This window comes from Podarcis bocagei, assembly GCF_964188305.1.
Source record: "Podarcis bocagei genome assembly, chromosome: 4".
Lineage (NCBI taxonomy): Eukaryota > Metazoa > Chordata > Lepidosauria > Squamata > Lacertidae > Podarcis > Podarcis bocagei.
The window spans coordinates 29,037,586-29,051,619 of record NC_138128.1 but is presented as its reverse complement, the minus strand read 5'-3'; the positions used below and the strand labels follow the sequence as shown (position 1 = coordinate 29,051,619).

The 14,034-nt window shown below is 38.6% G+C and overlaps 1 protein-coding gene across 5 annotated transcripts in view; it reads left to right on the top strand.

Moving 5' to 3' along the window:
• Positions 1-14,034, top strand: part of U2SURP (U2 snRNP associated SURP domain containing) — a 35,929-nt gene that overhangs the window by 10,890 nt on the left and 11,005 nt on the right. For 2 of the 5 annotated variants that reach the window (XM_081190083.1, XM_081190085.1), the window contains exons 7-19: positions 303-397; positions 480-515; positions 606-688; positions 2,265-2,430; positions 3,278-3,489; positions 4,993-5,036; positions 9,076-9,180; positions 9,864-9,930; positions 10,023-10,186; positions 10,565-10,727; positions 11,361-11,440; positions 12,162-12,249; positions 13,600-13,722. In XM_081190083.1, coding sequence (XP_081046209.1) covers positions 303-397; positions 480-515; positions 606-688; positions 2,265-2,430; positions 3,278-3,489; positions 4,993-5,036; positions 9,076-9,180; positions 9,864-9,930; positions 10,023-10,186; positions 10,565-10,727; positions 11,361-11,440; positions 12,162-12,249; positions 13,600-13,722 — 1,426 coding nt within the window. Of the gene's footprint in view, positions 1-302; positions 398-479; positions 516-605; positions 689-2,264; positions 2,431-3,277; positions 3,490-4,992; positions 5,037-9,075; positions 9,181-9,863; positions 9,931-10,022; positions 10,187-10,564; positions 10,728-11,360; positions 11,441-12,161; positions 12,250-13,599; positions 13,723-14,034 lie in introns of those variants that run through there. The other 3 variants (XM_081190086.1, XM_081190084.1, XM_081190087.1) reach the window with 2 other exon arrangements.

Genomic DNA, 14,034 nt, shown 5'->3' with positions numbered 1-14,034 from the left:
GAGTTATAACTAATTTCATTGATTGAGGTGGGATTTAAATAAACTTAGTCTTGATCCAGCCCATTGTAGATTTGGAGAAATGGGGAAAGTTGCTCCTGTTTGAAGTGGAATTACCTTGGGCTAAACATGATGACTTGACACAAGGATAATTGAACAGTCATCCTGTGGGACCTTTATTTTAAAGTATTTAAAAATGCTTCAGGCTGTTCTCTGTGTTGAAATTTTTTAAAATAAAAAAACCCATTTAACTATAGCCATTAGGATTCCAACCAGTTACCACTTACATAAAATATCTTCTGTAGAATTCAAGAAGAGCGTGATGAAAGACATAAAACCAAAGGTAGATTAAGTCGTTTTGAGCCGCCTCAATCGGATTCAGATGGCCAACGCCGCTCCAGTAAGTAGTTATTATAATTTTATTGTAGTTATTTAAGTCTACAAAAGCTGTGGAATTAATAGGCATATTTTGCTTCCCTTAGTGGATACGCCTTCAAGAAGAAACAGATCTTCGGGTGGTAATAAAGTTTCATAACTATTGAATTAAAATCTTTTGTTAATGTAAAACTTACACTTTAGATTACATCCTGTTTTCTTTTTCTTTTTAGTATTAGATGACTATGCTCCAGGTTCACATGATGTAGGAGATCCAAGTACGACAAATTTGTACCTGGGAAACATTAATCCCCAGGTAATGATTGCAGTAATTGATGTTTGGACCAATCCTTCCTGTGTTAACTTTATATATATTCCCACGTCTGCAGTATACAAATATTATTGTACATATTTCGGATAGCACTTAGGTGTATTAAACCCATTTTTGCTGAACAATCATGAAATGTCAATTCTCATTTTACAGCTAGGGAATTGATAGAATCTCTTTGCATGAAATTATCAGTAGCTGAGTAGAGATTTGAATTTCGGCCTCTGAGTTCCAGCTTTATCTGCTGTACTTGGCGACCATTTAATTGTTTGCAGTGGTACCTCGGGTTACAGATGCTTCAGGTTACAGACTCCACTAACCCAGAAATAGTACCTCGGGTTAAGAACAGAACAGAAATCGCATGGCAGCAGCTGGAGGCCCCATTAGCTAAAGTGGTACCTCGGGTTAATAATAATAATAATAATAATAATAATAATAATAATAATAATAATAATAATTTATTATTTATACCCTGCCCATCTGGCTGGGCCTCCCCAGCCACTCTGGGCAGCTTCTATAGAAACCAAAAATACAGTAAAATATCACACGTTAAAAACTTCCCTGAACAGGGCTGCCTTAAGATATCTTCTGAATGTCAGGTAGTTGTTTATCGCTTTGACATCTGCTGGAAGGGCGTTCCACAGGGCGGGCACCACTACCGAGAAGGCCCTCTGCCTGGTTCCCTGTAGCTTTGCTTCTCGCAATGAGGGAACCGCCAGAAGGCCCTCGGCACTGGACCTCAGCGTCTGGGCAGAACGCTGGGGGTGGAGACGCTCCTTCAGGTATACTGGACCCGAGGCCGTTTAGGGCTTTAAAGGTCAGCACCAACAGTTTCAGGTTAAGAACGGACCTCCAGAATGAATCAAGTTCTTAACCTGAGGTTACCACTGTACTTTTTGCAGAAAGCTGTTCCAAAAGTGGCCTATATTCTCATGTTTAAATATAATGGAAAGTATGGTTCAAGCTCTAACAACATGAGTGAAGATACTTCACTATAACTTTGTTGTGCACCCTCCTGCTTAAAAAAAGATTGATGGAATGAGATACCAACATTCTCATGCCAGGCATAAAAGCCACAGAAAAGAAAAAAATCTCTGCTTGCCCACTTGCACTTCCCATTATCTTTTTTGTTAGTCTTTCTGCTTTATGTCTAACCTTTCCCCCATTGATTTATTCTCCCCTTCACCTTCCTGCTGTGTCTGGGAAGGAGTGGCCAATTGTTTCTCCTCACACAGCCTAGGCTTTTGGACCAGCATATATTTGGCAGATTTTTCACCATTCCCATACCTTGGAATTAATTGCAGGATAAGTGGCCACATGCTATGTCAGTGAGCAAGGAAGTAAATCTGTATTGCAAGTTAAAGGTACAGCAGATTAGTATGTTTTAGAACTAGTTCCAAACCATGATTTGGTGCTATGACAGTGAGCCTTCAATCTGTGTCTGCCTTATTCATGGCCTTCTCATAACACTTTTACAATGCCTGGTTCCTTAGCTGCTTTCTTCTTGTGTCCAGTTGAAAGGAAATCGTTGAATCACATTCTGGTTTCTTCCTATTTGCTATAGATGAATGAAGAGATGCTGTGTCAAGAATTTGGACGCTTTGGGCCTCTGGCAAGTGTCAAAATTATGTGGCCAAGAACTGATGAAGAAAGAGCGAGAGAGAGGAATTGTGGATTTGTTGCTTTCATGAATAGGAGGGATGCTGAACGTGCGCTAAAGAACTTAAACGGTAAAGAGAGGGTTTCAAAAAAACTTTTGAAATATGAAATTTGAGGAAAAGCATTGGGAGAAGCAATGTACTTTTTAGTAGAAATTAATTGGGGGTAGAGGTATATTTTCTCTTTCATTTGTGCTCCATGTCCCCCCTCCCCCCATTGTGGGGTGCTCTAAATTTTAGAAGAACCCTTCTGAGCCAACTCAAGTGGAACTAAGACAACAAAGAGACATCTTTGCTTACATTAATCATTCCCTCGTGGGGCACAAATTAATAAAAGGCAAAGGCTAGGAGGTAGCATTGGAATTTCTTTGAAGATTCCAGAGTGAAAGAATCCAGGAAAGGGGGAGAAAAAACCCCCACTTTTGTACACCCTATGCAAGCATTGGGCACTTCACAAAAATAAGTTGTGTTCCTGTCAAAAAGGACTTGTAATCTAAAAGTCTGCCTGAGTTGCCTTCCAGTGTAGAAGATTGTGTAGGCAGTTCGTAAAAGTTGAAGGCACATGAGTGAGTATTCCGATACTTGAACTAGAACTCCTTTATATGTAATAAAGTTTTACTATGCTTGCTGGTCTTCAGGGTCAGCAATGCTTAGTTGTTATAGGCGCAGTATGTCCAGCTAGATTCTTACTCTTGTCCTTCTTAAGGATTGGAAGCATACATTTCTCCTAAATAAAACTGAGAGTGCAGGACTTAGCGGAGAGGGGAGAATTCACATTCTGGCAGCAGCAGGCAGCATTATTCTTTGATACATGACACAATAAGTGAGCTTTTATGTGGACACCACTTGTTTTCATTGAAATACTGCTATTTCTTTCAACTTGCCTATTTCTAAACCAATGCAATCTTTCATTTGGCAGGCAAGATGATCATGTCTTTTGAAATGAAACTAGGCTGGGGCAAAGCTGTTCCTATTCCTCCACATCCTATATATATTCCCCCCTCCATGATGGAGCATACTCTCCCGCCACCTCCTTCAGGCCTGCCATTTAATGCTCAGCCCAGAGAGAGGTTGAAGAACCCAAATGCTCCAATGTTGCCGCCGCCAAAAAACAAGGAGGATTTTGAGAAGGTAAAAAGTTAACCAGGGCCATACCTCATCTTTATAAATGCTAAATCTATGGCAGTCTTTAATATTGTCTTTATAGAATTGCACTGTCCAGGTCTTAGCTAAAACTGAGTTGTTCCCTGCCTTAGCTTAAGAAGCCTCATTTCAGAGGCATTGCCTTGGTATATTTATGCCACAGAATTGGGCCTTGTTTTTCATTGCACTTTTAAATCTGGCCATCTTGGGGTTTTTTCCCCCTCCACGCTCCCTGGTTTCCCCCCCTCTTATGTCCCCCTTTTTGTTAGCTGCCAGATTTGCATTATCTAAATTATTTCACTTTAAAAGGCTAAATTTTAAATCCAGGCAGATAAATTAACACTAAACTGAGCTCACAATTAGTTTTTTTTAAAATGAAGACATTGATTCAGTAGCTGAAGAGGGCAGGATATTTAAAAGGATATTAGTCTTTAGAACATGGTAAGTATATCTTAAAACCAAGTGTAAGGTCACAATGATATAATAAGTTGTAAAGTTCTTTAGAGTTGGAAGGGTTGGGAACTAGAGGCCAGTGCAAATGTAACACTCTTGTTTGAATTGAGAGCTGGCTGCAAGGTTGTGTGCCCCATCACTTTCTGAAGTGTAAATTGGCCAATGTTGGCCTTAACCATGGCTAACAGTTGTGTTGGCAGTGTTGCTGGCTGTGAGCAAGGCTACCCAGGGATCGCTCCCCCAAGCAGGATCTGAAATCAAAGGTCCAAGCTTGCATTCTCATCCTGGTTAAGTGAGAGTCCTGATTAGCCTTAAATGTAGTCCATATTACTGCAGATGTAATGATTAACTGTGGTTAAAGCCAATGGTGCAGATTGGAGAAATCAGTCTTCAGAAAGGAGGGGATGGAAAGGAGCACATAGTCTCACAGCCTGATTACTTAATCATGCTTAAGTAAATCATAAGCTATAGTTTGTGCAGGACCCAAGTAGCATATGGAAGGGAAAGAAGATTTCTTTTTTTCTTTTTACATTGGTCTTTCATCTAGCAAGCCCCTTCATATGCATGCAGTGGACTTGCCAGGGCACAGTAAGGTTTTGATTTTTCCACTTCCTTTAAAGCCTTTCCCCTATTCTGTACTAGGAAACTGTTTCCAAAACGCAAGAGGCCTTTGGAAATGGCTACTGATGCAGTAGTGGGGAATTGCTGTTCGGAAAAAGAAAAGCCCTGCTGTGTGCATGGATCCTGCCTGCTCCTCTAGATTGCTGCCATTGCCCGTATAGTACCTATTCAGTGCATTGATGTGCATTCTCTCAGGAATGTTCTAGTGCTTTGAAATTCGTGAACCTTCAGTGGTTCGCTGCACACAGCCATTTGCTCTTTATGTAAATCCGTAGTGTATAACTTCGCAGCAGTGATTGCCTGCAAAACTTGTGATAGATGTGTAGTATTTTCAATGCATATGTATTTTTTTGCTTGTTACTTGTTAACAATACTCACATATTCTATGTTTATTATCTGATGTGACTTCATATACAGACTCTGTCGCAAGCCATAGTCAAAGTGGTTATCCCAACAGAAAGGTACATTTTTTTCTTTATTATTACTGATCTAAATATAGCAAATATCCCCTTTTGGAATTTTACAGAAAAAGTGTCATGTTGAGGAAAGTTTTAGGCTTGACTGAGCAATGGTTATACCACCCAGGTTGGCAGTGAGAATGTTGGGGTCTATATTAAAATTGAGGTTTCATTTATTTTAACTAGTATTTCAGTTCAGAATAATAATTTAGATGGATTAAATATGGGATTATTTTTGCAGGTGAATGAAGACTGCTGTATTTCAGTAAAATTCTGAGTGGTATATATTTGCCGAATGACTGATGGCTTAATGGGGTATATTAGTATAGTCTCTCTTATCCAGATAGTCTGAGAGTATCCCATGAGCATTTACTCAGCTAACCTGTGACCCTTTAGATGTTGCTGGATTATGAACACCCCATCGGCCCCAGCCACCATGGCAGGGGTAAGGAATTATGGCAGTTGTCCAACAACATCTGCAGAGCTGCAAGTTGGGCACTCTTGTTTAACTACACAGATAACCAGAAAGATATAAATGCTACTTACATTATCAGAAGGTTTAATGGAGGATATAAAATTGGGATCATTAGAAGAATTTGGTTACTAAAGTTAGGATAACTATATGTTCTTTTCTGTAATGTTTCCTTAAAGGCTGTTTTGTTGCACTTGCCCCAATTACGTTTTGCTTCCCCGAGTTAAGAGTGTCTAAATATGGAAGATAGCTACATAGCCCAGAGATTTGACACCAAGGGTGCAACTCATGATTAGTGCAGTGTAAGTGCTAGGCATACCCTTGCTCAGCCAAGCATAAAATTATTCTCAAACATTGTAACACAAACACTTGCTTTAAAAAAAGAAAAGAAAAAGGAACACCAAAGAATTCAAATTCTCTTTGACATTGGCCTTGGTGAGCAACACCAGCTGAACTGTCTGCGGCAGCGGGGGACCAGGAAAACATCATGGGATGGATTGGGAAAGTATACAGTTTTTGACCAGACACTGGTACGATCGGCTCCAATTAATGTGGTTTTATTATAACTGAAAAGACTTTTTTGTTGGCCAACTTAATGTTTGAAATTTTTAAACTTATCATCCTTTCATGCTACACTGTTTTTTGTCATGAACATTCTCAGTACTTTTGTAGCAAGGCTGTAAGTTTTTGAGAGAGCAGTGAAGACATCTTTTCCATACATAAAACACGCAGTATTAACGTAGAGGAGTTGCAGCTTCTGGTGTTGAGGAGTACTAGTGCAATGGGGGATAGTTGAGACGGGCCAATAGAACGTGGTTGCAAACATTTAGATAGATTTTTGTTGGCTAGCGTTTAAATTAATATCTTTTAGAAAAAGCAGTGCTCCTATTTTGCTCACTGCAGCATTTCAGTCTGTGCCATAGAAACTGTTCCTATGTACATCTATAACTGTATTTGAAAGTATTAATATGAAGCATTTTGAGCCTCCTACTAGATATTTTATTGACATAATTTTGGTGAAACAGTTAATGAACATTTCCAGTATTTGCTTTGATCCACTGAGACCGCAACATTTCTAGTAAATTAGTTTTATCTGTGATGCTGCTCAGCGACCAAAATGCAAGAGCATCAGCTTTGAACAGTAAGAAGTGGTAAGATTGTAGCTCATCTTTAACAACTTTGCCATCCTGTCCTGTTGTTGCTTCTGAGTGTGATGCAAAGTTTTCAGAGATTGGATGCTGCAGACCTCTTATTCCTTGATAAAGGGTTTGGTTTAATTTTTTAAAAACTTCATTTGGAGCATAAGAGGCTGATATGCAGAATCAACATTGGGGAGGGGGGACGTAATACTTTCAAATGTAATAAAGGAATGCAAAGAAGGGCAGGTTTGTGCTAGAGGAGAAGTGGCATACCATCAGGGCTTATTGTGAAGCCTAGGCACCTCAGTTAATAGCTTTTTATAACTTGTGTGCCACTACTGAATATGCCCAATTACTTGTAAGTAATGTGATCCCAAAGGCTCTTAAAAGTCAAAACCAAAAATGACTTCCCAGTATTTTCAAATACAGTTGGTGGATACTCAGATTTTTTTTCCTCCACTTGAGACTTCCAGAAAACTGCAGTGAGTAAAATGATTACTAAGTTATTTGGAATGTGTGTTGAGCAGCGGTTCTTGGATGATCATAGAAAGTTTTTAGGATAAGACTTCTAGACTGCTTCTAGTAGTTAACAGCATGTTTTAATTGTAGTAAGAATAGTCCTAATATTCATGAAGGTAGGAAAAGATTTCCCTTTTTAAGTTGTCAAACAGATGTGCATTACCTGTGAGTGATTAAGATTGGACAAAGTCCTAATGTGCAATGATACGCACATTGAAGATCTATGAAAAGCATTAAGCAGAGTATGACACTTAGGAATAATTGTAGTTTTAAAATACTGAGACATGCATCTCGTTTAGTAGTCACAAACACCTTTTGAATGTGGCAGGAAGCCAATACTGCTTTGATTTAATGCAAATAGCATCTGTAGTAGGATGAAATTGGGGCTGCTGGGGGGGGAAATGTACTGCTTTTATTCTAATACCTATTACATATTGTGATATCTGTCTTGGTATACAACTGAGCAACCCAGGGAAGCCCTTTTCATGTGCAAATGAGCATTCATGCACCATGGGTTTTTCATTGATTGGATTGATTTCTTTTTAAACTCTGGAAAGCTTAAACTGCAACAAACTACTGCTGTTCAGAAAAATACTTTTTAAAAAACAATACCCAGCCCCATTGTGTATGGATCTCTTTGCTCTTCTCTGGATTGTGGTCAAAGGCTTGTATCTGAAGATAAATTAATTCAATGGAGTTTGATGGAAGAAAAGTTTTCAACTTTCTTCTGCTGCAGCCACCTGTACCCCATGAAAAGCCTCTCTGGAGGGTTGGGGTGGGGGAACTCCTCAGCAATTTTGGATGTGGCCAAAGTTGGCCAGCTCAGTTTGGGCTGATTTCCCCCGCCTCCTGTTTTGGTTAACTTCCCACCCCATCCCTCATTTCGGAGGAGGGCCCCTGGCTCTCCAGTCAAGCATTTGTGGAAGCTCAGGTGGTTACAGGCAGACGAAGGCTCAAGAAACTTTCTTTCCTTGACCTGTCTTAACTTAGGATGTAAGCAAATCGGATATATTTCAAAATTAAAAACTTTTCTTACTATATTGTAGTAGTTGATTTTTACATTGTTTTATGAGTTGACTTAAATCCTTGAGTGCAATTTGAAATGCCTAATGATTGAAAATCTTTAAATTATTGTTCATGGTAGAGAAGCGTTTAGAACTTGTGGCTCAATAATTATTATTACTAAGCGGTATGTTGTCACTGTTGACAGCTTCCTTTTCATGGCATAAATACTCGCCTGAAGAAAAGTGTTCTTCCTAGTGTCCTTGGAAGTAAAATGAAAATTGTATCCTGGTGGCTTCTCATCCAAGGAACCTGATTAAGATCAGGTTCTTAGGCACTCAACTTTCAGCAGTACTGAAGCATAAGATGCCATACCGTTTCCTTCCGCCTCTGTTGTATTTTGATTGTTAGCATTTGTGTGTGTATGCACAATATTTTAAATTTTAATTGAGCTTAAGCAAAAGATTTTATCAAACAAAAAGTTTAATTTTGAGAAGAGTATACTCCTGCAGCACAATTCTATGCATGTCTAATCAGAAGGAGGCCCCAGTGAGTTCCAGTGGCCCTACCCCCTGATAAGTGTGCATAGAATTGCATTATTATATTTAGAAACACAGTTTTTATTGCATTAGTTCCGATTCAGGCAAAAGTGAACAACAAACTGGAAAAGAATATTGCATTTCTCTTTCTAATATAATTCAATGAGCCACAGGACCTACTACTACTTTATACTAGTTTTATTTTTGCCCATCATGGTGTTCAGAACACTGCTCCAAATTCTTAATTTGTATAAATCTTCTTAACTGTGCAGCAAAAATAATCTTCTCCATTTATTAATACCTTAGGTGGAGTGTAGTTTGTTTAGTGTTAGGTCTGAATCAATTTTTCTTTAACTGTGTTGTTGTTGTAGGAATTTGCTTGCGCTGATACATCGAATGATAGAGTTTGTGGTGCGTGAAGGACCTATGTTTGAAGCCATGATTATGAACAGAGAAATCAACAATCCAATGTTCAGGTGCTTATTTTTCTATTTCTGTTCAGTGCTGTCTTTGTTGCATGTACTGTCATTGTTGCTTCAGTACTGCTGTGTGCAGCTATTCACAGGTGTTTATGCAAACCCGACTACTTTGTAGGCATAGTTCTCGCAAGCAGAAAATGAGGTTTCAAGTATTTGTGTGTAGTGCACCTTTTCAGACACAATTGACTATATTTCTTAAAAAAATAAATGACAGTGGATAGGAAAACTGACCTAACCTTTTCCTTGACATGTCAGTCTTGTTTCTTCTTCTTCTTCTTCTTCTCATCATCATCACCACCACCACCACCACCACCACCATCATCATCATCATCAAATTTGTATACTGCCCCTATACCTGTAGAATCTCAGGGCAGTTCACAACATAAAATTCCAATATAAGAATCACAAAATCTCTCCCACTCCCGTTCTCTTATGATTGAATAGTGTTTCATGTGAATATTCACCAGCAGCCTGAAGTGGTACAGTGCAAATACTGGTATGCTACCAGATCTGCTGCTTGTAAGATCTAGGTCTTGAATGTTGCATTGATCAAAGAATGGTAGGGGTGTGGTATAGTGGTAGAAACTAGGTTTTTTCTGGTGCTGAAATGCTGCTTTTCCTTATGTTAGTGATCTCAATAGGGACATGCTCTGATTTCACACCCTCTGCTTTTTATTTAGGTTTTTATTTGAGAACCAGACTCCAGCCCATGTATACTACCGGTGGAAGCTTTATTCAATTCTACAGGTAAAAATACTTTTAACTGCAACTTCTAATATTACCTGTGATCGGCATACTGGTTGCTTTGACCATGGATGCGTGTGGTTTGTTTTTTTTAGGGTGAATCACCAACCAAATGGAGGACTGAAGACTTCCGTATGTTTAAAAATGGGTCATTTTGGAGGCCACCTCCTTTAAATCCGTATCTCCATGGGATGTCAGAAGAACAAGAGCCTGAAGCATTCGTAGAGGAACCTAGCAAGAAGGGTGCACTTAAGGAGGAGTAAGCATCTTTAAAGAACCTAATATGTCATCTTTTCACATAGACAAGTGATAGCTCATCTGCACTATTCCAGTGTGTAGAGATAGGAGCCTACACAGAAATTCCAGTATGTGGAAGAGCTGGCCAACTTTTTTGAAAGCATCCTAACACAAAGTTTCTTAGAAGTAACTAATTTCTAAACATCCATGTTTCCCCTCCTGTTGAGTATGGGTGAAAATGATAAACTACTACTAAAATTCTCTCGTCTCAGTAAAAAAATGTATTGCAGATTGTTCTCAGTTACTTTGACTCTGAAATAGAATGTTCAATAAGGCTCATTTATAAATATACAGAAAAGGTGTTGCTAAGTTTTCTAAAAATTTGAAACTGGAATTTTAGACAGAGGGACAAGTTAGAGGAAATCCTGCGTGGGTTAACACCGCGTAAGAATGATATTGGAGATGCAATGGTTTTCTGTCTTAATAATGCTGAAGCTGCTGAAGAAATTGTAGACTGCATTGCTGAGTCACTATCCATCTTGAAGACTCCACTTCCTAAAAAGGTATGATTGATTTCTCAACAGTTTTTATGTTTTATGTGTAAATTTGTGCATTGTTGATTGGCTGCAAAGCAATCAGTATCTATGTATATAGTAATAACCAACTATGAAAGATGCTTTTTGCTTAATTAAAATAGTCTTCTACCCTAGTTGTAAAGCTTTATAATAGCCACATGTTCCTTTTGTGTTTTTCCTCTTTGATTAAAAATAAATTGCACAGGTATTTGCCTTTTGTCAGATTGTGCCAACTGTTCATGAATCCCCGCTGTCCCCCCCCCCCCCGAAGTTGGACATTGAGTATTTTGGTGCTGAACTTTGGATAGTTTGGCCTTTTGTAGCAGCAGTTTACCGTATTTTTTGCTCAATAAGACTCACTTTTTCCCTCCTAAAAAGTAAGGGGAAATGTGTGTGTGTCTTATGGAGCGAATGCAGGCTGCGCAGCTATCCCAGAAGCCAGAACAGCAAGAGGGATTGCTGCTTTCACTGCACAGCGATCCCTCTTGCTGTTCTGGCTTCTGAGATTTAGAATTTTTTTTGTTTTGTTTTCCTCATCCAAAAACTAGGTGCGTCTTGTGGTCTGGTGCATCTTATAGAGCGAAACTGTAATATTGGTAACACTTCTAATTTTTTTTGCAGATTGCAAGATTATATTTGGTGTCGGATGTTTTGTACAATTCTTCTGCAAAGGTTGCCAATGCTTCATATTACAGAAAATTGTAAGTATCAACATTTTAAGCTTTCAAAAAAAGTCAAAAACCTTTGTAGATTTTGAATTTTTCATGTTCTACCTTTTAGTACTGTCTGGCACCTTGACAAATCTATAGGAGTACCAATCCTTAAAAAAATGTTTACACTTGATCAATTTGGAGCCAACTTAAAATTGTGTAACTTTCCTCTGTAGCATGCACTCATTGTTAAACTAGGATAATTTCTCTCTCTGTATGTGTGAATACAGTCATACTTCAGGTTACTTGTTTTTGGGTTACAGACCGTGGGAAACCCGGAAGTACCAGAACGGGTTACTTCTGGGTTTCGCCACATGTGCAGAAATGCTAAATCATGCTTTGCGCATGCACAGAAGTGCCGAATCGTGCCTGCGCAGACACGGCGCTTCAAGATGCGAACGCTGCGGGTTGCAGACGTGCCTCCGTCACGGATTACGTCTGCAACCCGAGGTTCCACTGTATATACATGTGCTAGGTGTCTTGAAAGGCTGGGTTGGCCTATAGCAATAAATTTTGACAAATTGTAGTAACCTTTCTAAAGGTTTTATTTGTGAAGCTAATTTTAGACCTATTCCTAAATGGGTGTGTTTAGGGCCTCTTCTGAATAATAAGAAATTTGGGTGCACATTTTTGTAGCTTAGATGCAAGTTGAATGACTTTTGCTGTGGCTACTCAGTAATGCAAACTGTAATATATGAAAATGTTGTTTCAGTTTTGAGACAAAACTTTGCCAGATATACTCTGATCTGAATGCTACATACCGAACAATACAAGGCCATTTACAGTCTGAAAACTTTAAGGTATGTGTATGATTATTTATTGAATTTGTTTACTTCCATGCAGTGAGCAGTTTCAGGGTGAAAACAGCCGTCCGTTGCAACTTAAAATACTAACCAATTTATTATCATGCAAGCTTTTGTGGATCATAGACCACTTCAGCAGATGAATGAAGTGTAGCTGTGAATTGGCAAACATATATATGCATGATGGGGGCAGGGCAACAGAGAGAAGAGATGGGAAATGTAGAGAACTGATTCAGAGGGAAATGAGGAACGAAACCACCACTAACAGACAGTGATATTTACGTATCTAAAAGTAGATTCGCTGCAGTGACCAATTTAACAAGGCCATAACACACACATCTTGCTATTGGTAAGCTAGTTAATTCAAGTAGAGTGGAACAATAATATCAATTCTTGCCACAAGTGATACAATTTATCAAGTGTTTCAATTCAGTGGTATCCCATGGAACTTTCTCTCAGAAGTTTATTTTTTATTTCCAATATTTATATACCACCTAACAACAAAAGTCCTCTGAGTGATTTACAAGTAAAAATTAAAAGCATAAAATATGATAGGAAACTAACATCTTGACACACAGTAAAACCAGCCACAGAGAATGACATCAGTACAACAAATAGTACAAATAGAAAAAAAATAAAAAAACCAAAAACATATGACTGAAAATGTCACCTGGCACCTGGTACTTAAAGACAGACCTCTGAGGATGCCAACCCTGGAAAGGCCCTCGCTACTGCCAACCTCATTTGTTCCTTTATTGACATAAAAAATGAAATTATAAATATATAATGTAAATAATACAAAACAGCAAACAAAGTAGTGTTGTAAAAATATAAGTATTAAATAAAAGCTGTTCTGCTTGGTGCCAAAAAATAATCAGTGCAAGCCTCCCTGGAGAGAAAATTGAATTAGGAACCTGCCCTTCAATAAATATACAACCTTTCATGTCAGAAAAAAATGACTTTGTTTATCACCAAAGCAAAGTTTGTGTATAGTTTGCTGTGAAAATAAAATCCCAATTAAATATAAATAGTGCAGTCTACACTCCATTGCAGTCTGCACCAAATATATTGGTTTTTATTGGCTGTACCCAAAAGGTGGTATCTGTCTAAGTCATACTTGGAGTAGACCCATTGAAATCAGTGGACTCAAGTTAGTCCCTAACAAGGATTTCTGTGGGTCTGCTTTGAGTATGACTTTGCTGGATGCCCCCCAAGTTTACTAAACACATCAAAACCGATATGAACAGTGATGGGTGCAGTGCTAATTAGATAGGTGGCGTTGTGCTTTGTGTAATGTTCTTAAAGTACTTCTCAATACAAATGACTAGCATTGTTTACTACTTTTAGCAACGGGTAATGACATGCTTCAGAGCATGGGAAGACTGGGCGATTTATCCAGAACCATTTTTGATCAAACTGCAGAATATTTTCTTGGGGCTTGTAAATATTATTGAAGAAAAGGAAGTGGAGGTAAGTGTGAGATGAGACCATTATTGGTACTATTCGTTTGGAAGCAAACAAGAGAATCTGAAGCCTTACAGGTAAGGAAATCATAGCAGAGGTTTGTAGCTGGACTCTAGGGCATGAAGGCTTCTCTTGGTTCCCAAATGAATCTTTCCTTTCATTTGAAGTTGCATAAACACAGTTTTCCCCTAATGTGAATGTTAACATTGTCCATACCTTTGCCTTTGAACTAGCTCATTTACCAGTTACGTATTGGAAATTACTTGGAACCTGAAGCACGTGCATTGCCTCTTTATCAGTATTCAGGTGTGTGTTTGT